Below are 27,505 nucleotides of genomic sequence, written 5' to 3' on the forward strand. Positions count from 1 at the left end.
TAATAGAACTAAATGAGGAAAAGGACTAAAGATAAGATAGTGAGCCAACCCTAAAAGAAACTAAAAACCAATACTGAAAGAACAAACTGTGAATGAGGCAGAGGAAGCGAGGACAAGAATAAAATTAAACAATAACAAAAGCTAACCTATAAAGAGGGACTGGAGAATTAAGATAAAGAGAACCAGACTGGGAGGACTAGGAAACAAAGAAAAATAAACTAATAAGCAGAAGAGTGCAAAGGGGAAGAAACAAATACCTAACCACAAATAAAACACAGAGAAACCAGATGGAGAACTAATTAAAGAACCCAAGGAAAACAGAGAACAATCATAACAATAATGGCAACAATGACAACAAAGAGAAAACCAAAATAAGTCATAAGAAAAACAACAGTAACTAAAGGAGCTATGAATGAGGGGGGAAGAAACAACCAAATACTCAAAATAACACAAAGCCACCACAGAGTCCAAAGGCGACAGATCCTGACAAAATGAACATTTAACAAAAACATGAAAATAAAATTTGCTTGTTAAAATTCTGGCAAAACATCAGGCCTTTTTAAATATGATAGAAATGGTAGAAAAAGACATGACCAGATGAACACCAAAATAATGCTAAATAAAATAACATAGCATTAAAAATAGATTTCAATTACATTTTATTAGGTTTATTTTTAATATAGCTCATTTTAATAGTGCCGTTTTTCATTTGTATCACGCCCATTCAAAAAAACCAACATGTTCTGTTGTCTATTTTCTACTGTATGTGCACAGATAACAGAGAAAGAACAAGCTAATCTTAAAGCTGATAAACCTCTAACGAAATTCAGTCGTTCAGTCATCATTCATGTTGTTTTCAAGAACGGGTTTGTATAATGCACAGCAAACAAGTTAAATGCTCGCAAGTGTTATAATTATACTTTATTTTTTACATAAACTAAATTATTTGATCCTACCTTATAAGTCACAGTGTAACACATCTCTGAAGAATCTCTGAAGAGTTGAGAAGAAATTCAGAGAAATAAGTTTTAAAAGGCAATAACATAAAAGCTAAATTTGAACATTTTATTGAGCATGTTAGGTTTTCCAGTTAGTCTACTCTGGTCACAAGCACCTTTAAAGCTTGACACTGTGATGTCAAGTCAAAGTCACCGAGGAGAAACTGATATTTTTCTCTTCACATTCTCACGGTAGTTTTCGTCATGTGAATTAGATTCCTAACACAGATTCACATTTGAACCATAACACTCTAATGGAGGCCTGTTGACTGTCTTAATCTGATTTGTTTATTCCAGATCTAAAGTGAAAAGAGATAGATGTGCTGGCACAGCAGTTTGGGTGATGTCCTTTAAAGCACCCTGTCTTATCAGCCCTGCATCACCCCTCTGCTAACCCATTTCTGATTAAGCAGCGTGATTTTGTTAGCCTTTATATAAGGAATAGTTCATAGAGGTACCATCTCTAATTTGAAAATTGAGGTATTACAAGGGAGACAATTAGACGATGGTTCGATTGCCACGCTGAGGCTTAGATGCTGACAGCCAAGAGAAGGCTTTGAAATGTCATGCCAATTAATCTATTCACCCATCAAACAATATTCTGGAAACAAAGTCGAGGGGGGCGCAATCAATCCACATCACTTTTCTCCTCACTGGGTTATGGGAAAATTGATTTGCCAAACAAAGCATTTTAGAAGCAGTGTATGGACTTGTTCGGAATCTATTAGCCTCCATTGAGCATTTTGTTTAACATAGGATTTTCATCACAGAGGAAACGCCGTGTCCTCAATATTGTGAGCCACAACTTTACAATTCCTGATTTCTTTGCTCTCTCTCAGAAAGCTTTAGAAAGTGCTGTTTGTGATTGAAAGGGTCCAACTTCCATTGCATTTAAAATGTATTAGTCAGCCTAATTTTTTGTAATGTTGCTACAACAGATTATAAGAAAGTAAAAATAATCATCCTTGAACTGTCGAATTAAGGAAGCATAAATCCCAAGTCTCAGTAATTTTGTACACTGATGAAGTGATCCTGCCATCGTATACAGTGTGGCTGCCTTAAGCTGTATCATGAATCCCTTGCGTTGTGTATTGTTCTAACTGTATCACATTGTGCCCGTCATGCTGTTTTAGAGAGGAGAAAGCTTCCTCTATGGGATTTCTCCTTCCTCCTTCCCCTGATAATCTATCTCTCCCTAAAGGCTAGGCCTCCCTGACCTTGTCTTATTCACCGAGGGCGCCTTAAGTGAAAGAACTGAGGACTGAATGGTCCATTTCTCCTCTTTTAACACCCTTTGAATGTCATTGGTGAAATATGAAGTCATTAGGGGATATTAAAACACTGCTGACAAACTAATTAACAGGACACATTAAACAGGACCGGCTTGATTAATCCGCTTTCACAGTTCTTTTAAAGTGGTTCTGGTCAAAATTAAAAGAGATTTAGTGGTGATGTTAAGGAAAATTATTTTATGTGTATCAGGCCTCAAGGGCATCCTAAAGTCAATGGTCTTTTACCGCCCACCACTCCGACTCTCTTGATAAACAAAATGTCTTTGTAGGCTGTGTGAAACTCCTAAGGATGGTCTTTAGGTATTTCACTAAACATTATTCAATACAGTATGACAATTTAACATTAGTATTTGCTACTAATTGCCTTTATTTCATTCATTTTATCTGTTGTTTATTTTTTATAGGGGCAAGCGGTATTAATAGATAGAGTACACCACAGCTTTTACAACCTGTACTAATTTTATCCTGCCCGGTTGTATTTTAGGATATTAATTTGTGATTTAAAAACGATTTTACAGTACAACAGTATGCTATTTGAAATCAGTGAGGTCCCAAACTTTTCATCTTCAAATTTACAAAATAACCAATACAGATAATTATGACTCTAAGTATTACTGGCTGAACTACCGAAACAGTGGTAAATAGCCAGTAAAAGAAATGTATAATGTCAACACTACCCTATTTGAATCTATTTATTTTTCGGACCAATTGTGAGAATACAAGCATTTAAAAAAATCTTGGGATTACTGGAGATAACCTCAAGGTCCATCAGTGAGACTGACCCGATATTTGGATTCAAATGACTTGGATAAAATATATTTTTGAATTTGAATATAACTCAGTGTTTTATTGATGTAATATCATCCTTTGTCAAGTCCAGCGGTGTTGGCGTGTCAAAATCATCTTGTAAATGTCCCCATCTAGCGGTAGAAGTGAGAAATGTATTTGTTCTAGTGACAAATGCACCAAACGCAGTTAAAGTTAAACGTCATATATTGTCACTGGGAATTTGTACTGTGGTGACGTGTATACATTGCGTAATGTACGTATTTCTTTCAGTAGTTTTATGTTGTGAAACTAATTTATTTGGTAAATGTGTTTAGTTTTTGCTTGTTTTGGTTTTAATTTAGCTACAGGAAACGGTCACTTCATATGTGACGTGTTTCCGTCTTCAGCTGCGTGCTTCTCTAATAGTCGGCCATTCAGCGACACAAAGCTTTTGAACGTTTAAAATATATTTTTCTCTGAAGTCTAAACGGTTTAACTATTACTGCAAGCGATAACATGTTTTCTTTTATAACTATAACTTAATGAACTGCATCGTTGGTCGGAAATGAACTGACGGTGTAGTTAATTCCTTCTGAAGAGGTGGAGGTCGACGTTAGCTGCTAGCCTTGTTAGCCACTCCAGGCCATTCTGTATGTGATCACGTTGGCCTTCTGCGGCTTTGTTTGATAACATGTATCCCTCTTGGGGAAATTACGGACCCCCTCCGTCGCAAAACTACGGGGGACCTGGCCCTCGCATGCCTCCAGTTGGAGCAGGTCCGGCTCCTGGTAGTTTTGGTGGCTTCGATGCCTCCTCCGGCGGCTCGGTGTTCTCCAGCCTCCAGGAGCAGCACCGCCAGCAGATGCAGCAGCTCCAGATGCTGCACCAGAAACAGCTGCAGTCCGTGTTACACCACGGCAACAGCGGCTCTGGGTATGGGGGTGGACTCTCGGGTGGGTTTAACACGGGCCCGCAGTGGCATTCAGAAGGACCCCTGCCACCCAAACCGGGTCAGCAGCAACCCCCTCCACCGCAGCCAGCTGAGTCCAAGCCGGTTCAACCTCCTCCAGAACCCCAGCCACCCAGGCCACAGGAGAACATTGCTGCTCCCCAAGCTCCAGAAGCCAGCAACACAAGCCCATCCAGCTCGGATAACAAATCCTTACATCTACAGGTAATGCTTAAATTGGTCTTAATCGGTGTTATTGTTCTGGTTTAAAACAAAAAGGCATTATATTCATTTTCAAGCGGGACAAGAAAGTTAAAATCCTGGAAATAAGCTTTAGATGATTTTACATCTTTGATTCAAAGCGCACCCTATGCAGGCTACCTAAGCTTCTGCTCAGGTATCTAATCATAAGATTTATGGTGTATAGTCATTATGTGGTTCCACTCTGTTGAGAAAACGAACCAACTGGACTCAGCAAAGTAAAAAAAAAAATGCAAATAAATTGACAGTTAAACTTAGCTTGCTGAAATTCTTAACCAAGTTAAATGTGATTTATAAGGCTGTTAGGTTAACTCAAACAAGTTATTTTTGTTCATGTTAAATTAAATCATAGTGGCCTTTAAAGGGACTTAAGTAGCATAATTTGTACTGACTGAAGCCTGCAGTATTGTATTTAAACAAATCTAAAAATGTGATCAAGGCATTTTTGAGCACAAGCTTTGGTTTAAAAACATTTATTTCTTTGATAACACAGTGCAAAATCTTCAGTATTTAAATTTTAAGTGCTTTTCCAAACAGCAAAATACGTTTGTGAAACAACCCTTTATTACACTGTTGAATCAAAGCCACCATCAGCAGAGGTTTGTTTATTGAATACTTCTCCTGTTTTCTTACTTAAAACAGAGAAAGAAGCTAATTCTTCAGCGAACTCTGGTCTACCTGCTTTTAGAAACAAGCTTCAATCCCAAAGTAATCTATAAAATTTTTATTCTAATTAAAACCATTTTGATAAATAAAAAAAAAAAACATTGCTAAAAAAAAGCAGCTTCAAATGTTGGCTATCAGTCGTCTTGATTTTATTTCTAATTTGTCTTTATTTGAGCATCGTTCGTCGCAAAGTAAATATTGGTTGACCTGTAGTTCCTGCTGTTACTGTGCACATGTAGCCTGGTGCATGAAATAAGCAATGAGTCCAGAGTGTTAAATCATAACCAGCTTTACTCATAACTGATTTTAGTATTTAATGTGTTGAAAATGTCTTAACAGCAACATGACAAAATGTCTTTTATGGATAAATTATCTTGTTTCTATCAGGAGCAACAGAATGTGTGGTACAAACAACATCTTCAGAATCTACAGAAACTAAGGCAAGAGAAAGCCAAGCAAAATCAGAAAGATGGCGTCGCCTTTCTACCGCCGCAGCCACCCACAAGTCAGGCAGCTCCTCCTCCCCCTCCCTCAGAACCACCTAAAGGCACACCCCCACCTCCACCCCCTAAAGAGGAACCCCCTATGCCACCTCCACCTCCTGTAGAAGGAAAGGTAGGTGTTCCTAAAATTATATTGTTTTACAATGTGTTTTTTTAGTAACTGCCTTTTAAAAAAATTTGCATGAGGTCTATTTGGTGCTATAGTCAAAGTTGTTAATTTGTTATACATTGTCTCTGTTAATACAACATAATGTAATGTAATGCGAATGCAGTGGAACTTGAATAAGAAACAATGTGTTCATCTAACGAAACTTTAGTTTGGAAATGTTTTCTTGTGGTAATGCAATTGTGTGCCTAATTTATCTTTTGTGAACCTAAAGTTCATCTGTCCCCAAAGGCTAAAGAAAAGTTCCTGAAATGATTTGCACTTTAAAAAACAGTTGTTGATGACAAATTATTGTCCAGTTTGTAATAGCTACGTTGGCACCAATCAAGACTTAAAAAAAAAAAAAGCTTTATGCATTCGTTTACTGTTGACCCATGAATAATGTTAAGTAATTTTTATTTTGCAAAACTGCCTTTATGAACATATTCAGATCAGTTTTTCAGGAGAATGTTAATGTTTAAATGTATATATTGTTTGTAAAATTTTACAGAGTGCAAATGTAGGAAACCCAAGTAAATTTACAGACACAGTAAGTCTTACTGCCCATTTTTCCATCATTTTTATGCCCATGCATATTTCACCTCAGTTCTTGTGATACCTGCCATGTTCTGAGTAGGGTTGGGTTATAACATTTTTATATAAGCAACTGATATACATTGGTATTCCATTAGCTATGCAATTGTCTTTTAGGCCTATCAAAATAAGTTGGATAGTTATGAAGGTTGTGAAAATATTAATCAAAGTGATTAACCTAAAAATGGCATATAGTTCAGTCAAGAAATATAGTCTCCAGTGTTTTATGATATAACCTTCTGTGGCTGTGAGGTTCTACATCAGCATTTCGATGTTTTACCCTGAAATCTTCAAAAGTACATTAAAACTAACTGAAAACTACGGTATTACTAATAATTAGTATAAAGTTGCTACTCCTTGAGTGTCCTCACAGTCGATTTTTCCCACAATGCTTAATTCAGATTTTAGAGAGCAATGTATACCATCACCAGTAAAAGTTTCACAACATTAATACAACATGAATAGCATAACCTATTCAGTTTGTAACTGCAAATTACATTACAAATTGTTATTTGTTAGAGGTGACTAGGCCTGTCGCAATAAGCAATAAATCAGTCGCCTGGATTGAATTGATCTAATTGCTTGAAAAATTAAAAGGGCTCGATAAGTTCCGTTTGCATGCTTGCTTGTTTTCCTTGTGTCCCCCTCTCTTTCTACTAAAGAGACTGGGTGACCCCCAGTCTGACTCTTGCGTCAGGTACTTGCCAGGCGCATGGTCTTGTTATGTACCTCAGAGTGTAGCATGAGAGACCTGTGAGGGAGTAGCAAGCCAGAGAAACGCTAGTTGAGATTTGGAAAACCAGCGAGAGAATTGGTTTCAAAGCTAAATGCGACAGCTGCAGTGTGAAAGCACTTTGGATTCAAACCAAATCACCGTAGTAAACCACACTTGTGAGAGCCATAATTTTGTGCTTGTTGTAAAACAGTAGCAACTAAGTGTGGCAATTCAACAGACCTGCATCTGAACCTAACACATATGCAGTTTTCCCAGCTGGGAAAAAAAAAACCAACCATTAAAATGTGTTCCAGTTCTAGTGTTAAATGTTTGTTAGAAATTTAAGTTTATTGTTCTTTGAGAGGGTGTAGCTAATGGCATTATTATGCTGTTACCATTACATTAGTTGAAAATGGTCTCGAAACAACAATGTAATTGTTTCTCACTATAATCTCTGGGACAATTCATTATCGTGACAGGCCTAGGTCTGACCATAGTACTTTTAAAGTAAAATTACCTTGTTATGACTAGGTGCATTGACCCACTTGACCTGCTGTAGCCCTAGTGACTTCTAGCTTTACCTTAATCAGACACATCCAGGGAGGCTATTGCAGAAGCAGTAATATGCTTTAAATCTTTACAATATTGGGAGGCAGAATCCTCTCTGCTGGATATTTGACAGTGCTTCTTCAACCTGTGTCTGAAAGTTCAGAAACAGTTGTGTGTCAGGAACGTTTAGGCATTAGGAAATCTCTATATAGGCTATTCTAAACTCTGCTATTGCTCTGCCTTTAGTGTGCACTGTTGCTTGTGTCCAAAAATGAAATGCCCAGATGTCTTCAAGTGCTACTTTGATGCCACAAATGCCAAAAATACCTGAATTACAAGTTGGCCAATGAAGTGCATATTTATTTCATTCAGCCAATTGCACTTAAAAGATTCCCAACCCTACTTCTTAACAGAACACAGCCCTTTTTATTTATATTCCCACCCACATTTGTGATGTTGTAGGATCCCATCCACCCATGTTATGTTTTCCAGTCTAGTTGTTAAAAAGTTTTATTAATGCTTAAGATGTTTTTTGTTGTCAATTGTTTTTAGTGGAGGATCTCCATAGTGCCTTGAATGAATCTTGAAATATTTTTTTCATTGCAAATTGCACTTTGTTCTACAAATATGTCAAAAATATTAGTAAAATATATACAGATATGCTTAGGTCTAATCTTGGCTTGTTTCTGTTTGAAGCCTGATGCCCCAAAAGACCCAGAGGAAGCTGCTCGTCTCCAACAATTGCAGGCTGCAGCCGCACATTGGCAGCAGGTGCAACAGCAGAGAGTTAGTTTACAGTACCAGGCTCTCATGCAGCAACATGAAAAACTTCAGCAGGTTCTTGAACAGTATCAAAGACTGATTCAGCAACCTCCAAACCTGCAGGTAGGTAAAGGTCCAAAAGAGTTTCTTCTTATGTTTTCAGCTCTTGTTGTTTCTGTTTGTTACTATACACTGCCTAAAAAAGCATCTTTAATTCCTTTACAGACGATGTCTGCGGAAATGCAGCTGAGACACTACCAAATGCAACAGCAGCAGTTCATGCCTTTATTCCAAGACTGGAATAGTTCTTTTGCCTTGTGGCATGAGCAGTTCCAGTCTTATCCTCACAAAGACCAATTGCAGGATTATGAGCGCCAATGGAAGCAGTGGCAAGAGCAGATGAATGCTACCAATGCCCATCTCCAAGAAAGACTGGCCACTATTACTGCCATGGTGCCATTTGCCTCAAGCCAGTATGGTGCTATGATGGGACAGTTTGGCCAGTACCCTGGACAAGAGATACAAATGCAGCAGCAAGTAGTAAACCCTGGTGTCCAACCCCCTGCGGTTCCCGCTGGTGCCACAGCTCCTGGTGCTGCTGGTGTTGCGCCTCCAAGTCAACAACCTCCTACCTTTGTGGCACATTCAGAGTCATCTGACGGACCACCTATACAAGGTAGTATACAAGCTGGAGTTGGAGTCATGCTCCCTGGACCCTTGACGACGCAAACATCAAGTTTCAACAGCGCAAGAGGACAGCGGTCAGTTGTTTTTGTGTTGTACTTATTATGAACTACTAGTTATATCTAATTTCAGTGGCTCTTTGTAAATATTAATATTTGTTGTTAATATAAGTTTGACTTGTTTTGCTCTCTCAATGATGCCAGGCCCAGCAGATTTGACCAGCCACCACAAGGTTTTGATGGGCCCCCTATGTTCGACCAATCACAGCAGCGCTTCGATGGTCCCCCAAGGTTCGAACCGCCCCAACAGCGTTTTGATGGTCCCTCGAGGTTCAACCAACCACGTCAGCGTTTTGATGGTCCCACAAGATTTGACCAACCACGTCAGCGTTTTGATGGTCCTCCAAGGTTCGACCAACCACAACAACGCTTTGACGGTCCCCCAAGGTTCAACCAACCACGGCCGCGCTTTGATGGTCCCCCAAGGTTCGACCAACCACGGCCACGCTTTGATGGTCCCCCAAGGTTCGAGCACCCACAACAGCGTTTTGACAGCCCCCCAAAGTTCGACCAACCACGGCAGCGCTTTGATAATCCGCCCAGACCTGACCAGTCTCATTTTGGACCACAATCTAAAATAGACTCCTCAAGGCCCCTTTGCCCTCCACCACGTTTTGAATCTCCTACAGCACCTCAGCTAAAAAAGCAACAAGGTCCTCAATCTAAGTTGGAGACTGACATTCAGAATCCTGCCAGCACAGAATCAACAACTCCATCAAAAGCACCTGCTCAACCACAGTCTAACAAAGATAAAAATGTACCAAATAAGGGAACAGCTGAAGACTTGACAGATGATAGCTTGCTTGGAGCGGAGGGCTTTTTTATTCCAGATGACCCTATTCCCCAGACATTAAAAAGTAACCTAGAGCCCGAGAAAGAAGATGGCAAAGGAGTCACTGATGATGGCAATAAAGGCAAACCCGATACTGTAACTACAGCTAATCCTTTGGTATCAAAACCTCAATTGCCTCCACAAAATTCTAATAAGGCAGATGGACTACTGACAAATGACAAAGCACCATCGAATAAAAAGGTTGCTGAAATCCAACCAGAACCACAAGGTTCTGCCCAGTTGGCACCAAAACCAGAGCCTCCAAAGCTGTTTCCTGCCAGGGATCGAGGCCAGCCTCCACTGTGTGGTCTTGGGCGTGGACAGATAGGCCCTGGCCAGTTCAGGGAACATAATACTCCACAAAATGAGGAAGAGAAGGGAGAAATGCCTTATGACTGCATCCCGTCGGAAGAAGATACAGGAGTACCTGAAGAGCAGCAAGACTACTGGCAAGATCCTTCATATCAGGAGTTTGGTGGCGATGAATCTGAAGACACATGGATGCCGGAAGAACATTACTTTGAAGAGGAAGAGTATTATGAGGAGCCAATGGCACCACATATGGGGCGAGGCAGACCCCCAGTCAGAGGAGGGCCCCCTATAGGAAGAGGAGGACCACCAATGGGAAGGGGAGGTCCCATGTTGGGAAGGGGTCTACCTATAGGAAGAGGAGGACCTCCCATGGGCAGAGGATTTCCTTCCATGGGCAGAGGAGGACCCCCCATGGGCAGAGGAGGACCTCCCATGGGAAGAGGAGGACCCCCCATGGGCAGAGGAGGACCCCCCATGGGCAGAGGAGGACCTCCCATGGCCAGAGGAGGACCTCCCCTGGGCAGAGGGGCACCACCCATGGGCAGAGGAGGCCCACCAATGGCAAGAGGTGGACCAAACTTTGGAAGAGGAGGCCCACCAATGGGTAGAGCAGGGACACACATGAGGAGAAGTGGTCCATCAATGGGTAGAGGAGACCCAGAAGACATGCACTGGGCAGGTGCTGAATCAACTGAGTGTTCTGAGGAAGGGGAACCTTACTGGGAAGAATGGCGACCTCAGATGAGAGGCATGAGACCCCCATTTCCTCCTGGTCGGGGTCGACCCCCACGTGGGCACCCTAGTTTCATGACTCGAGGGCGAGGCAGTCCACTTCACGCTGTTCATGGTGAAATGGGCCATGAGCCTGTAAGTCATGAAATGGACTTGGATGATACTAACGTGGATCAATCAAGGCACCCAATGTACCATAAACACGACCCGTATGGCCATCCACTGCATCCTGATGTAGGAAGAGGCAGGCGACACGTACCACCACCTCCTCGTGAAATGATGGATCGCTTGGAGGAGCCTTTGTATGATAAAGGAGGGGAGGAGGATTCTGAATGGTATCCTCCTCACGAAGGAGTCCCTCCAATGCCTCCACATGAAATAATAGAAAGAGGAGGAATAAGAAAACGACCTATGGGTCGAGGAATGGCAAGGGGAATGTGGCGTCGAGGTCCAAATAATGAAGGATATGACGAGGCGTATAATGAGGACTACTCTGTAGATTATGATCATGGTGAGGATGGGTATCCCCGGCCTCCAGCCCAGGACTATCTACCTGATGAATATCACCATGAAGCCAAGCGCTACGAGTCCGAGTGGGACCAAGATTGTGCTCTTCCTCAAAGAGAGTATCCTCCCCGCATGCCACCCCCAGCACACCTCAGAGAGGAACGCTGGAATCCAGAAACTGAGAGACATCACTCATATCCATATGAGGAAAATGACAGGGCAAGAAGAGAGCTCCGAATTCATGAATATAGGGATGAGCCCCCTTACAGGCTGGATGAACCACCACATCTACGAGCTTCAGACTGGGACAGGCCTTCTAGGCGGTCACCTCTACCAGTAAGGACGTATCCTGACTACGGTGATCTTAGACCTCAGTATGAGGAGCGTAGAGAAGAGCCACCACTTGCTGCGTCTGTTACAGACTTGCCTGTAAGCGCAGTTGAAGCTGCAACCCAAGGAAGTGGGGCAAATGTGCTTGCACTTTCTCAACGACAGCATGAGATTATCTTAAAAGCTGCTCAAGAGCTTAAGCAAATAAGGTAACTTCTTGTCTTTCTATTTATTTTATTAGCTGATAATGCAGCGTGTTGTAATTATAAATACAGCTGCCTTTTAGAAAGGTATTCATAAAACAGCTTTAAAGGTGTTTATGCACATCAGTTTGCTCTTTTACCCTTTACAGTGCCTCAGTGGCTGTTTTTAGGCCTTTTTATAGTTATTTCACCTACTGAAATAAGTGATGTGTGTGATGATAAGATGATATGTGTGTGTCTTCACCTCAGGAACTGTAGCTGCTAGTGTTCATAAATGTGTTTCAGGGGGCTTTTAGTTCCATCTTCAGAAATGGGGGGAGTCATAAGTGATTGTACATCACAGATGATGGTAGTACATGTATACTAGGGCTGAAACAATAAATTCGATGTATTGTGAATAATCAATTAATTGAAATAATCAACTAATTTAGTAATTGAAAGTGTAAAGTGGAGTATAAATACTCTAAAACATGCCATTTGCTGAAAGAACTGCCCACTCAGCAGTAGTTAAACCGTAACTAGACAAAAAATACATTTTACATTTATGACAAAAATCTTTATTTGTCTATAAATATGGTCTATCCAGAACTCCCCAAGTATTTTTATTGAGAGTAGTAACATTTATAGTTAGCTGTTTTCAGTAAAATAACCTTGTTTAAGGAATTTAGAGGAATCAGAAGGTGTTATGAGGTTTTTAAGGTAAAATATTATCTTCTATGTCTGTTATTTATTCACTCCTGTTGCAACAAATAACTATATCTTGGCGGGTGCTAGAAGTTTTCTGTTCCCTATTTTGTATTTATGTTTTTTGGCACAGCTTGTTCATCCCTACCTGTTTTGGGGACATATCTTTAAATTGATAAAGGAGTGAACTGACCTTTGGTTGACTTAATTAACAAATACCAGGAACTCTAAAAGTATTAAAACAAAGTTGTTTTGTCTATTCTTTTAACTTTTACACTCTTTCATAGAGCATGAGAGAAAGTCTTTACAGTTAACAACTGCTTAGAAGACAGGACAAAGTATTTTTGAACATTAATAACTCTGGTTTTCGAGAGAGAGATCTGCACTTTGTTTCAGAAAAGCTTTGAAAAATTGGATGCCAGCAATGTATTGTTGTAAACATTCTAGCTTTAAAACCTAACCAAGAAGTAACCTGAAACTAAAGGCACAACCATAAGGTCTGAAAAACTGCTGTGCAATTTTCTTTTCTATATCACCTTCCAAGTATCTGTTTCTATAACCCTCTAAAAGCTCTTACAACTGTTTGGTCCAACACCACTACATAAATGCACTGCCTACTAACTCCTTTGTACTCGGAGGTGTTTGTGGAAACTATTCCTGGATTTAACTTGGCCCTCTTTGTTTTTAAAGGGAGTTGCAAGGGGGAAAGACCCCAAGTACTGAAAAACAACCAGCATCCAGTGACGTTCTGCCAGAGCTACCTGCAGGTCTCCTTGGCTTGGAGATCCCGCCGGATGTTAGGAATGTTCTGAAGGTAAATGAGAGCTACATTCATTTTATGTGTATTATCAGAAGTGTTAATGTTGCATGAGGAAAAACTGCAAGACGGGAACTTAATTCCCTTTGGTTTTTACAGTTCTACTACATTGCCTTGTGGTGTAAGAGCTTTCAAAGTATTTATCTTTTCTCACCAGGGTATGACTGCTGCTGTCCAAACAACTGCCACTGAATCAGTGTCTTGGGAAAGCAAACCTGCTGCTGCTGCTGTAGTAGATTACCAGTCATCACTGCCTGCTTCAGCCAATCCTCCACTAATTCCTAAAACAGTTGACTACGGACACGGGCATGGTATGAATGCCCTGGTTAATACTTTCTAGATATAGTTTTTAAAATGCTGATCCTACTGTGGTAAAATGTGCTGATTGGCATTTTTCAGAGCCTGGGGCAACTGTTGAGCGGATGTCGTATGGTGAGAGAATAATATTAAGACCTGACCCAGTGACATCAGATCGCCTCTATGAAAAAGGTTCTTTATTTATTTAATTTTTTTCTGTCATTTTTATTTATTAGTTAACTTTTTAACTTGGGTTTTCTTCAAACTAAATTCCTAGAACCGCTTGGTCTCAGAGATTCTTACAGCCGAGACCTGTATTATGACCGACGATCAGAATCCTATTTGGATCGTCGGGAGTTTAGCAGAGAGAGGGAGTTGTACCGAGAAACGCCTCTTGAATATGAAAGAGACAGATATGAGCGGGAGCGTTTTCATTCACGAGAAAGAGATGACAGGTATGGCCTTATTATTTTCTGCAAAATGAAAAAGCTTTCAGCTTCTCTGCTTAAGTGAGATTATTTTTCTGTTTTTTTTTTTATTTAAGCATGCATACCTTGGTTGAAGAAAGGTACTATATCATATTGTGTCAGATGTCACGATTTTTCTTGACTCTGATGGTTTGAAATAAGAAGATATGTTGATGAAATAAAAAATGGTAATTTTGCGTGCAGGTCTCCACTGGCTCCTCGATCGGCATACAGGGAAAGAGATAAGGAGCGAAGCGGCAGCCGTGACCAGGAAGACTATTATGGAAGACCCGGTTATGACCGACCTCTATATGAACGCTCTGGACCTGACCGCATCGGGCCTGAGCGTTACAGCTCACCTTACTGTACGTTGGACACGCCATATGTTAATTTACATTTCCATGCTCTCTAATTGTAGTAATTGTAGTTTAGCATTTTTTATGTCTGAACAAGTATGAAAAAAAGGAAATGGAGTACCATTAACTAAAAGAAGAAAATATTTTTACTAAAATATTTCACTGTAATTGTGTTTACAACTGGGCCTGTTCAAATTGGGAAAGTGGTATAAACTACATACCAAAGATATTACACATCACAAATTGATTCAGAGTCTTCATTTACTGTATGAAAATGTAGTTCAGATTTGACACGTCTAAATCTTTATAGATTCTAAAAGAATCTGAAAACAGTGAAATAAGCACCAAACTCACTGTTGTGTTGTTTAATGATTTGTTGAACATACAGATGAAAAAAAAAACTTCATAAAATTTTTAAGAAAAATGTAGACGTTTTAGTCTAAACATTTTTGGGGAGTAAAGAGCGTAACTGAAGGTTTAAAACCATGTAAATTTATCACACATTATCCAAATGTTTGAAAAATGTTGAAATGTAAATATTTTCGTGCAGTGGAAAGAAGAGGTTATCCAGAGGAGCGAGGACCCCACCCTGCTGCACCTCTGCCTCCTCCACCACCGCCACCAGTTCCACGAGTTGAGAAGAAACCTGAAATTAAAAATATTGATGACATTCTCAAAACTCCTGGCAGATTATCTCGGCCCGAGAGGGTATTAATATTTCCTGCACCGTTAATTCATGTAACAGTAACATATGGGTGTCTAATATTGAGAACTTAACAAAACTGTATTTTAACAGATTGTCATTATAATGAGGGGCCTCCCAGGAAGTGGGAAAAGCCATGTTGCAAAGCTTATACGAGTAAGTGATTATATATATTATTATTTTTCTTTCTGAAGTACTATACAGGTGCATCTCATAAATTAGAATATCAGTTAAAGGCCTTATTATTTCAGTAAATGAGTTCTAAGTTAAAGTTGCAAGTTATATAGATTAAATAAACACTCAAATATTAAGTGTTTATTTTAGGTAATTTTGATTATTATGTCTAGCAGCTAATAACCCAAAATACAGTTTTTTTTGTTTTGTTTTTTTAGAAAATCAATATCATTAGACCAATAAAGAAATGTAATAGAGAAATATTATGGCCCAAACAATCATGGAAAAGATTGTTGACTTGGTCAGCAAGCAGTCATTGACAGCCACAGGCAGGTTAATCCTCAAAAGGTCATTGCTAAAGAAGCTGACTGCTCAGAGTGCTGTATACTAACATATCAATGGAAGGTTTAGCGGAAGGAAAAAATGCAGCTAAAAAAGTACTCAAACAAAAGGCATAACTGCAGCCTTGTGGATTGGGAAGCTTTTTGAGAATTTAGGAAAGACAAATGAGGTATGGACTGCTCCCTGAGTTAGTGATTGAGCAGCCAACACATGTATGCAGGACATGGGCTACAGCTGTCACATTCCTTGTTTGAAGCCGCTTCTAAAGCAGACATTTGAAGCGCCTTACCTAGGCTAAAAATAAAATGGACTGGGTTGCTGCAGTCCTCTATTGATGAAGATGAGAGACACCAGAATCAACAATGCAGACGAGCTTTAGTCGGCTATTAAAGCAACCTGGGCCACCATAACACCCCAGCAGTGCAAATGGATCCCTGATCACCTATGGAGTGCATTTGCTCTACAGCAGGGGTGCCTAAGTCTAGACCAATTAGAGCTGCTACCCTGCAACTTTGAAATCTATCCCTTCTTCAACACCCTTGTATCAAATGCCTGAATTCCCTGATTATCAGTCATTCAGCTCTGCAGAGGCCTTGCGACGAGCCATTCATTTCAAGAAACTGACAGTCCTCAGGATTAACAGAAATAAATGCTTTAAATATTCCATTCTCTTTGTATAGAATCTATTTAAATGTGACTTTTTTGCTAAATAAATATATTTAAATAATAGCGATTAACCTTTAAAGTGGGATGAAGAAATGTATTAACTGGTATTTAGAGGAAACAAAAGATTATGTCAAAGGATTTATTTTGCTACAGACAAAATCAGAACAATTGTTATAAATGTATTTAGGACAAGGAAGTTGAATGCGGCGGTGCACCTCCAAGAGTTCTTGTTCTGGACGATTACTTCATGACAGAGGTGGAGAAAGTGGAGAAAGACCCAGACACTGGGAAGAGAGTCAAAACTAAGGTTGGTCTGATGCAAATGAGATCAAATATCACAAATCTGATGGATCATTTTAAATATGATAAAAGTAGTGAGATGCCTAACAACTGTCTTTCAGGCTCTTGAGTACGAGTATGAGCCGGAGATGGAGGACACCTACAGGAGCAGCATGCTAAAAACCTTTAAGAAAACTCTGGATGACGGTTTCTTTCCCTTCATTATTTTGGACACCATTAATGACCGAGTGAAACATTTTGAGCAGTTCTGGAGCGCAGCCAAAACTAAAGGGTTTGAGGTGAGTTGTTTCCTGGGGTAAATTCTCTAAAACAACAGGTGTTCGGTTCGGTTCTGGCTGAAAACAAAATTACTGTTTCTTATTTCTAGGTGTATGTAGCTGAGATCACGGCTGATACTCAAACGTGTGCAAAGAGGAACGTCCACGGGCGCACACTTAAGGATATAATGAAGGTTTAAATGATCACTTATGTAATCTCAAATTCAAAGATATTTAAGATCATTTTTTTATATTATTCACTAAAAAATTTATTTTTAATGGATTATTTTGTATACAGATGTCCAACAATTGGGAGTCATCTCCTCGTCACATGGTGCGTTTGGATGTGCGGTCCCTGCTTCAGGATGCTGCCATTGAGGAGGTAACTTGTTTTTTTTATTTTTATGGATTTGTTCTGCTGAGAGTTAAAACCCTTTTGATTTGCCTATGTCTGAGCTAAAATCAGATTTTTTTGAATTTTTAGGTGGAAATGGAGGACTTCAACCCTGAAGATGTGCCCCAAGAAACCAAGAGGGAGGAGGAAGAAGAGAGCGATCTGGTAGGACAAAAAAAGCTTCAACTCTTAGCCACACATTTTCATATTTGCTTCTAACAAACTTATTCAGTATTAATTGTTTTCCAAATTTATCTTTTAGTGTTGTGTTAGTCCTACATCAATAAAATAACTCACTGAGTATCATAAGGTAATTGTTTCCACAAGAAAGTAGAAGAAATCAAGTGGACTGTCAAAATATTGTAGTTTTAGTTGTTTGTGTAAACTATAGTTTTTTTTATAGAAAGAAGCACAGTTCCAGTTTACTTAAATTGTTTCTAACGCTGTAAAAATGTTTAAACTTAAATTGCACCAGTTAGATTTTGCCCTCAGTTTTATGATTTCAGTGCATCACAGTAAAACATAAAACTAAACCATTACATTATTAAATAAAAATGACACTGTATTAAAAATGTCTGCTAAATCAAAATTATTTCTTACCACGTAAAATGTTTTGAATCATCCCAGTACTACCTCCAATTTAGTCTAAGCTTTAAGAGTCAAGGAAACTTGTTAAAGTCATATAGTGTACAATCTAATCATAAGGAAAGTTTTTACATCTGTGTTCAACATTAGAATCATACTATTTCTAGACCTTTAAATCATTTGTTAAATGTGACTTTCAGGTTTGCGCTGTTGTACCTTAATTGTCTGAGATGTCAGCAGGGAAACTTCAAGTCTCAAAGTGAAATGTCTTGTTTAGAAATTAAAGGTTTTGTCTTCTGATTTCATTTGAAATGCTTATAGAACGGGGTCGGCAACTTTTACAATCCAAGCAGCCATTTTCTGTGCTCAGTCCAGCTAAATAAAACTCATTCAGAGCCTAAGAGCCTAAAATTGTTGTTGCCATTTTTGTAGAACCCCTGTTTTACTTCTATTTTTAAGTTGTAAAATAAAGAAAAAATCTTTTACTATAAATAAGATGGATACATTTTCTTCCTCTGATATAAAAAAAAACAAAACATAGTTTTCAATCTAATGGCAAGAAAAATAAATCTAAAAAAATATTACTGGTTCCTTGGGTGTATTCACACCTGCCACGATTGGTCCACTTTTAATGGGCCAGAGTTCATTTCCCCCTTGTTTCAGACCTTTTGTGAAGGTGTGAATACACTCAAGCAAACGCTGGTCTGGACCAAACAACCGGACCGTGACCCACTTTTTGAGCTGGTCTGGTGAGTTTCGCTTCTGGTGTGAATATAAAACGACCCTCAATCCAACCTAACTACAGGAAACTTTATGACTTAATGAGCCACCGTAGCAGCGCATCACACTGATGTTGGTATGGTACAGCATTGTCAAATAAATCGTATTTTTAAGGCCCAAGTGTCTTTTACTTGCAGCTCCATAACTCAGTATCCCGTATCCTGTAGCGATAGTGAACGTTGTATTGAAGTCATACCTGATCCACCGTCTTTTGCTTGGCAACACTGCTACCAGCATGCTGTGGGTCAGGGCAAGCAGAGCATATCGTCTCCTTCGGTTTGAAGCACGCATTCACCGACACCGTTCCAAAGTTAGAAATAGAACGTCACAGAACCTGTGTCAAATGAGCCGCTCCGAATGCAGCACAAACTTCCATAATAGTTTTCCTCCATTTCCGGATCTGTTCTCTGTTCTGCCCTAGTGGTTTCTGTCTAATAGGAGCAGCGATCATCACACGCATGGCTTTGTTTGCAAGTTATAGTTTACTTGCAAAAAGTACAACGTGAAAGCGAACCGCACCACACGGCAAAAATAATGTCCGCTTTTGGTCCGGATTAAAGGACTTTTCTGGTGTGAACACCATCAGTGTCGTTCTGTTGTGGAAATTCAATGCAATTATTCCATTGAAAAACTGCTTAAACCTGCAGGCCGCAGGTTGCAGACCCCTGGTTTAGAAAGTAGTTTTAAATTGTAAGACTCCTCCACCTGGGCAGCCTGAATACAGTAATTTCACAACTGACTCTAATGAAACTGCAAATTAGACTTGTCTTCTTGTTATATTTATCTTTCTTTTTTTACTTCATCATTGATGGAGAAAAATAAACTTTTATGTCACATTTTAGCCAAATACTGGTCCTTGTATGGTCAAATAATATGGGGGGTAAAATAACGAAAACAAAAAAAGATGTTATCAGTTATAATGAAGTCATAAATGGGCTTTCCTAATCATTTTAGGGGTACAGAAATATTAAGTTTCATTAAGTCTTCAGAGCATTTAAGGCTTTTGGCTGAGGCATGAAAGTAATTAAAACACAAAAAGAGTTAGTAATTTCAGGACTGTCCTAAACCTGAGGTATTAACTCTGCAAGAGGTGCATGTAGGTTCCTATGATATACAAAAACTGATTTTACTGATCTGAGACACAGTTCTCCATACACTATATGAAAAAAGGGCTATAAATATGGTTTAGAGTCCTTATATACCCTAAGATATTGTAAGAGCTATTTCTTGTTCCTTTTTCTTATTAAAAAAAATGTATATGTACATTTTAATAGGCATATTTATTAAAACACTGAAAATGATGGGCTATTTTGCCTCCAGCTGTGCCTTATGGAAGTATTTATATTTAACTTGTTGTAATGTTTTTCCTCAATGTTTCCGCTTCTCATTCAGCGACTTTTACATGACTTTTGTCTGTCCATAAAAGCCAGTTGTATGAAGCAAGAATTTATAAGCAGATCTGCTACTGAGAAATATGCTACAACTGTAGCTTTTTGTTAATAAAAACATGTTTGTTGAGCAGTTAAGAGGGAGTGAAACACACTGGCAGTGTGTGATGCTCTGTTGCACAGCCTCTATAGCTTGTTACCATGTTCAAGCCTTACAGCTCATTGGCTGTTCAAACATCATACTTACCTTAGAAGCTCCTCCCTGCCTTTTTATTTCAAATAACACTTTTATCATGCAGGGAATAAAGTCCAGGAAGTGGGACTTCCTTGGGATGTTTAAGGCATTTTTCAATCAGGAAACTACCAACAAATCGATTTTGTTGGTAGTTTTTCTGCTGCTTTCAAGTGTTAATAATGATCATAGTATGTTTAAAAATTAAAACTATGAGAGGATAAAGCTGTGAAATCAAACACGGATCAGTGTGTTCCCGGAGGATTGTGTGTGTTACTGGCATCACCTGACCAGAATTGTATGTTTTCTTTTGGGTTTTCAGTGCTGTTGGCCAGCATCACACCACTGAACTACAAATATGGACAGTTTGAAAAACTCAAAATGTAAGCGTTTGGCAGCAGTATCAAACAGTTTATATATTTGTTTCTATGAATGCAAATTGAAAAACAAATCATAATTCATCCCTGCTGCAGTGAACTAGTTAGGAGCTGGTTTATTTTATTTTCTTGAACCGAACTAACTGTTGGCTTAATGTAAAATACACAGCTAACACTAGCTACGTTTACATGCACAAAAGTTCACGGTCGGATAAAAATGTATTCAGATTAAAAAACAAAAATCAAACGTATTGTACCGTTTATATGAACATATGTAATCGGAATGAAATGGCCGATCAAACTAAAAATGTGTCGTGTAAACTAGCCGATTGGAATATTATGTTACAATCTAGCCAGAGCGACTAGCCACTCAAGGCGGAAATATGTCACCTTGACGCGGGGTGCACATGAGCACTCATTCAGAATAACTTGATTACTTATGTACATGTAAACGTAGCCACTGCTTTATGATTTATTTTTCTTTAAAAGCAATATTTAAAACTTGTTTTCCCTTTTTAAAGCCACAAGTCTTTCCAATATTTGCAAACTTCCCAACTTATAAACCTGAAAGATTAAAAAAATCTTAAAGTAGGGACACGCTACATGACTTAGCATTTATTAAAGCATCTGAAGCCACCTGAGCACATCAAACTCTGGAGGGCGACAGAGGAAAGATACCAGTAGGTGGTGGAAGATCTTCTCAGAATTCGAACAGGCTCCATTTCTTTGCCACTCCTCCATAAAATGAACGAGGTGCAGCTTAAAAAACTTTACATTTTACCCACAAGTGAATATGATTTGCTTAGTGTTGACTGTATTGAGGGTTGTTTGTAGGTTTTGGACTAATAATGTTGGCTTTAATCTAATGCCTGGTTCACACGAAAGAATTTTTATGCAGATTTTTACCCCGATGTTCTCCTTCCGACAAGATAATCTTATGAGATAATCCTGCTGTGTATGGTGTGTGAAGATTGATCTAGTCTGTTCGGAAGGATGTCAGGACCGCTACAACCTCAGATCGGGTATATTCAACACGTTGGATCGTCTTGCGCCAATTTCCTTGGGTGTGGGGTGTTCCCCGAGGACAAACGAGCACGCAGCCTGTTGAATGTGACGTGTAGCAAATCATAAAGCGAGGTGACAGAAACACGGAAGGGAATTACTCTGAACTCACGCTTGATCTCGAGAGGGTTTGCAAGATGTCTGAAATCTGAATATTTCTGAGTGAAATCTGTCCGTGTGTGGTGTGTTGTGCTCACCCTATGGCTGAACTCCACACACTGTAGGACCAAACCCATTATACCTACGATTTTTTATCATTGCATGTGGGGTCTCTCAGGTTTTGAAAATCAGCCGACAATTTGAAAATCGTGTCGTGTGAACCAGGCATTACAGTAATGTTATTTTTACCCTAAAGCAAACAGTATAGTTTTTGGGCAAAAATAACCTTTTGAATATCTGATTAAAAAAAGGTATTCTGTTTGGGAAATACTTTATTCAAAAATGTAAATTAACTAAGTCCCATTACTTTAATGTTCATTTTGTGAATTGTTTGGTTTATTTCAATGAGGCCCTTCATTATTTACTGTATTTTATTCATATAGACATACATATCAGTGTCCCTCTTCTGTCTTTTTATTATTGCCTGGTTGTAATTAGTTAGCCGATAGTTTGTATTATGCCAACAGCTGCTTTTATAATGTATAGTTACAACAAAAGTTTTCATAGAACAAAACTGTCTTGCTGTTACGGTCGTTTCCCAGCCTCTATATTTCATTGGCTGTCAGCAACACGCGTTTATAGTTGGATCGGTTATTAGTTGATGCTAGCTGACTGCGTCCACATTTGGCTAAAACAATTCACACATTTGTTTGAGTACGACTCGGGTCGGTTCTGTTCCCTTCTTACACTTGCAGAGTCTGTCTTGATCCTATCTCACAGACTCGCATTGCAGACCGATTGCAAATACTACAGACTTATACAGACTTTCCATAGCTGATAAATATCTGTAAGATCGGGCAAAAACCCAAGTAGCATTTCCCCAGCTTTACATCAATTGTTCGAGAAATTAGGGAAACAATATTCCAGCCAAGATTTTACTCTAACTCTACTTAAATTGTTTATTGATTGTCGCTAGTGATCTTTATACAAAGTTGGCCGCCACAAGTAATGACATTGCTATTGTTGTGTTTTCTTTATGAAATGTTTATTTAACTGTATTTTGAATCTTTGGATGTATGTTGGAATTTGAAAAACACAAGTAACCAGAATCATAGGCAATTTCAAGGTAGTCCAGCTAAGATGTAATAGAACCTTTTTAATCATTGCTTAACATATCTGATAAAATTTCATTCTTTGCAGAACAGATAGGGTGTGTTAATGGAATCAAATGTATTTAGAAAATGCATAAATATTGATGGTAAAATAAAATCATAAAGTTGCTGCAAGAACAATTTGAATTGTAAAATTATAGCAGATAGACAAATTCAAATTCTAGAAATTCCAAAGCCTCAAAATTATAATTTTCCATTTTGTCCTGTTGTCTCCATTTATGTTTAATGAATGAAAATACAACTTTCCAATCAAATGAAATACAAGCACATAATCAATTTAAATTAAGCACAAGCAAGTTGTCTATAGTACAACTTGAAGTAACTCACACATTTGGTTAAAAAAGCCTCACTACAAATGACCATGTGTGAATTACCAATTTGTAGCAGCTAGTCTTTCAGTGTACAGAGTTGAGGTAGAAAAAGGGCTATAATAGTTTTCAAGATTTATCACTTTTATTTTTTAATTTAAAATCAATGAATGGTCAGGGGCATCCCTGTTTTGATCACTTTGAATGGATGCACAGTCAGTGTCTTTCCAAGAAAAAGGCATTTTTGGAAACAACTATTGGACGCAAGATGGAAAACTGTAGGCTGCTGCTTTTTCAAATATGGCCTTAACAACAGTATATAAACTAGCGGAACCAGCTGTATTCTCTACCTCCTTGTTCGTTTTGTGCAATATTTGCCTTTATAAGTTGGGTTGTTACTGCATGTGCAAAAGTTGTGGTTGTTGCTGTGTAAATTACTCGTACTCGTCGTCTTCCGCTTATCCGGGACCGGGTCGCAGGGGCAGCAGACTCAGCAGAGATGCCCAGACGTCCCTCTCCAGACACCTCCTCCAGCTCCTCCAGGGGGAGCCCAAGGCGTTCAAAGGCCAGCCGAGAGACATAGTCCCTCCAGCGTGTCCTGGGCCGTCCCCTGGGCCTCCTCCCGGTGGGACGTGCCTGGAACACCTCCCGAGGAAGGCGTCCAGGAGTCATCCGGTATAGATGCCCGAGCCACCTCAACTGGCTCCTCTCGATGTGGAGGAGCAGCGGCTCTACTCCGAGCCCCTCCCGGATGGCCGAGCTCCTCACCCTATCTCTAAGGGAGTGCCCGGCCACCCTACGGAGGAAGCTCATTTCAGCCGCTTGTATCCGGGATCTCGTTCTTTCGGTCATGACCCAAAGTTCATGGCCATAGGTGAGGGTAGGAACGTAGACTGACCGGTAAATTGAGAGCTTTGCTTTTCGGCTCAGCTCCCTCTTCACCACAACGGACCGGCACAGTGCCCCCATCACTGCGGCAGCCGCACCGATCCGTCTGTCGATCTCCCGCTCCATTTCTTCCCTCACTCGTGAACAAGACCCCGAGATACTTAAACTCCTCCACTTGAGGCAGGAACTCCCCTCCAACCTGAAGAGGACAAGCCACCCTTTTCTGGTCGAGTACCTCGGACTTGGAGGAGCTGATCCTCATCCCAGCCGCTTCACACTCGGCTGCGAACCGCCACAGCGCATGCTGTAGGTCTTGGCTAGAGGGGGCCAGCAGGACCACGTCATCCGCAAAAAGAAGAGACGAAATCCACTGGTCCCCAAACCAGACCCCCCCCGGCCCTTGGCTGCGTCTAGAAATCCTGTCCATAAAAGTTATGAACAGGACCGGTGACAAAGGGCAGCCCTGTCGGAGTCCAACATGCACCGGGAACAGGTCTGACTTAGTGCCGGCAATGCGGACCAAACTCCTGCTCCGCTCGTACAGGGACCGGATGGCCCCTAATAAAGGGCCCCCAATTCCATACTCCTGGAGCACCCCCCACAGGGCATCACGAGGGACACAGTCGAATGCCTTCTCCAGGTCCACAAAACACATGTGAACCGGTTGGGCAAACTCCCATGAACCCTCGAGCACCTTGTAGAGGGTATAGAGCTGGTCCAGTGTTCCACGGCCGGGACGAAAACCACACTGCTCCTCCTGAAGCCGAGGTTCGACTATCGGTCGGACTCTCCTCTCCAATACCCTGGCGCAGGCCTTACCAGGGAGGCTGAGGAGTGTGATCCCCCTGTAGTTGGAACACACCCTCCGGTCCCCCTTCTTATGAAGGGGGACCGGAGGGTGTGACCCCAGTCTGCCAGTCCAGAGGCACTGTCCCCGACTGCCAAGCAATGTTGAAGAGGGGCCTCACCGAACTCCTCCCAGGCCCGAGTTTTTGCCTCTGCCACAGCCCGGGCCGCAGCACGCTTGGCCTCACGGTACCCGTCAGCCGCCTCAGGAGTCCCACAAGCCAACCACAGCCGATAGGACTCCTTCAGCTTGACAGCATCCCTTACTGCCGGTGTCCACCACCGGGTTCTGGGATTGCCGCCGCGACAGGCATCGCAGACCTTGCAGCCGCAGCTACGGGCAGCAGCATCGACAATAGATGCGGAGAACATGGTCCACTCGGACTTTATGTCTCCAACATCCCCCGGGATCTGGTCAAAGCTCTCCCGGAGGTGGGAGTTGAATACATCCCTGGCCGAGGGCTCCGCCAGGCGTTCCCAGCAGACCCTCACTATGCGCTTGGGCCTGCCAAGTCTGTCCGGCTTTCTCCTCCTCCAGCGGATCCAACTCACCACCAGGTGATGATCAGTGGACAGCTCAGCCCCTCTCTTCACTCGAGTGTCCAAAACACGCGGCCGAAGGTCTGATGATATGACAACAAAGTCAATCATCGACCTACTGCCTAGGGTGTCCTGGTGCCAAGTGCACTGATGGACACCCTTATGTTTGAACATGGTGTTCGTTATGGACAATCCGTGACTAGCACAGAAGTCCAATAACAAAACACCACTCGGATTCAGATTGGGGAGGCCATTCCTCCCGATCACGCCTCTCCAGGTGTCACTGTCGTTCCCCACGTGGGCGTTGAAGTCCCCCAGCAGAATAATGGAGTCACCGGGAGGGGCACTATCCAGCACCCCCGACAGGGACGCCAAGAAGGCCGGGTACTCTGCACTACCACTCAGCCCGTAGGCTGAAATGATAGTCAGAGACCTCTCCCCAACCCGAAGGCGCAGGGATACGACCCTCTCATCCACTGGGGTAAACCCCAACACAAGACGGCTGAGCTGGGGGGCAACAAGCAAACCCACACCAGCCCGCCGCCTCTCCCCGTGGGCCACTCCAGAGTAGAAGAGAGTCCAACCCCTCTCAAGGAGATGGGTTCCAGAACCCACGCTGTGCGTGGAGGCGAGCCCGACTATTTCTAGTCGATATCTCTCGACCTCCCGCACAAGTTCAGGCTCCTTCCCCCCCAGCGAGGTGACATTCCACGTCCCTAGAGCCAGCCTAAGCATCCGGGGATCGGGCCGCTGAGGTCTCCACCTTCATCCGCCACCCAATCCTCTTTGCACCGGTCCCTCAAGGTTCCCCCTGCAGGTGGTGGGCCCACTGGGGGATGGCCTCGCGTCTCTCGTTTGGGCTTGGCCCGGCCGGGTCCCGCGAGGAGCAACCCGGCCACCAGGCGCTCTCCGACAAGTCCCGACCCCAGGCCTGGCTCCAGGGTGGGGCTCCGCCGTACCGGGCGACGTCACGTGCCTCGATATGTTGGTCCTCATGAGGAATTCTTGAACCACTCTTTGTTTGACCCATCACCTAGAGCCTGTTTGCCATGGGAGACCCTACCAGGGGCATTTAGGCCCCAGACAACATAGCCTCTAGGATCATTTGAGCACTCAAACCCCTCCACCACGTTAAGGTGGCGGTTCAAGGAGGGGCTGTGTAAATTAGTTTCCACAAAATGTGTGGACCTCGGGATTGGTTTGATCCTGTGCTGCAGTGGAGCAAAAAATGTAAAAGAAAAAATTTTAAAGAGTCAACTGACCTAAAGGGGTGCAGTATAAAGTAAAAAAAAATAGATTAAATTGTCTACTACAAAGTAAATTGTCTGCTACATAGATGCATAGCTCACACCTAAACAAAATATTAATACACTCATTAAATGTAAGACATGCACTATCTTGCCAACAGTATTTGTCTGTCTACTTCTACATGATCTTTGATGACATTCTTAATCTGTAAGGCCCAATTTGTTGACGGACCCACCATAGCCAGCAATGGCAACTTTAACTATTCTGTAAACATCTTCCAAAATGTTTAGGAGTGTGTTCATAGTTGGATGAGAAATCCAGAATTGCCACTACCACTCTAATTCATCTTAAAGGTGTTAAAGAAGGTTGAACTTAGGACTCTGTGCAGGCCAGTCAAGTTTCTCCACACCAAACTTTATATACCTGCAGCCATGGAAGTGATCATTATACCAGAATTATTTGATTTGGTGGTGGGATCCAGACCTTTGGCAATATAGTGTATCTAAAGCATTTTAATTATTTTTACATTTAGCTTATAGATGCATTTGCTGTCCAACCTTGAGTTTATAGTGTGCATGTCCTTCTCGTGCCTCATCAGAAGTGGTTCAGAAAGTAAGTTTCTGCTGGTAAATCCCTTACATATATTTGTTGGCACTATTTTT

The 27,505-nt window shown here is 41.1% G+C and overlaps 1 protein-coding gene across 3 annotated transcripts in view; it reads left to right on the top strand.

Moving 5' to 3' along the window:
* The first annotated feature begins 3,470 nt into the window (after positions 1 to 3,470).
* ylpm1 (YLP motif containing 1) overlaps positions 3,471 to 27,505 on the top strand; it is a 33,159-nt gene continuing 9,124 nt past the window's right edge. Inside the window, exons 1-19 of one of the 3 annotated variants that reach the window (XM_047387188.1) lie at positions 3,471 to 4,232; positions 5,322 to 5,549; positions 6,094 to 6,132; positions 8,137 to 8,325; positions 8,428 to 8,963; positions 9,090 to 11,867; positions 13,236 to 13,359; positions 13,520 to 13,673; positions 13,762 to 13,851; positions 13,937 to 14,114; positions 14,204 to 14,227; positions 14,331 to 14,491; positions 15,033 to 15,190; positions 15,279 to 15,341; positions 16,555 to 16,674; positions 16,769 to 16,945; positions 17,035 to 17,118; positions 17,223 to 17,306; positions 17,409 to 17,483. In XM_047387188.1, the coding sequence (XP_047243144.1) occupies positions 3,750 to 4,232; positions 5,322 to 5,549; positions 6,094 to 6,132; positions 8,137 to 8,325; positions 8,428 to 8,963; positions 9,090 to 11,867; positions 13,236 to 13,359; positions 13,520 to 13,673; positions 13,762 to 13,851; positions 13,937 to 14,114; positions 14,204 to 14,227; positions 14,331 to 14,491; positions 15,033 to 15,190; positions 15,279 to 15,341; positions 16,555 to 16,674; positions 16,769 to 16,945; positions 17,035 to 17,118; positions 17,223 to 17,306; positions 17,409 to 17,483 (5,745 nt within the window). In that variant the 5' untranslated portion in view covers positions 3,471 to 3,749. The remainder of the gene's footprint in view (positions 4,233 to 5,321; positions 5,550 to 6,093; positions 6,133 to 8,136; positions 8,326 to 8,427; positions 8,964 to 9,089; positions 11,868 to 13,235; positions 13,360 to 13,519; positions 13,674 to 13,761; positions 13,852 to 13,936; positions 14,115 to 14,203; positions 14,228 to 14,330; positions 14,492 to 15,032; positions 15,191 to 15,278; positions 15,342 to 16,554; positions 16,675 to 16,768; positions 16,946 to 17,034; positions 17,119 to 17,222; positions 17,307 to 17,408; positions 17,484 to 27,505) is intronic. The other 2 variants (XM_047387189.1, XM_047387190.1) reach the window with 2 other exon arrangements.

The sequence above is a fragment of the Girardinichthys multiradiatus genome, chromosome 15 (genome assembly GCF_021462225.1).
Source record: "Girardinichthys multiradiatus isolate DD_20200921_A chromosome 15, DD_fGirMul_XY1, whole genome shotgun sequence".
NCBI classification, from domain to species: domain Eukaryota; kingdom Metazoa; phylum Chordata; class Actinopteri; order Cyprinodontiformes; family Goodeidae; genus Girardinichthys; species Girardinichthys multiradiatus.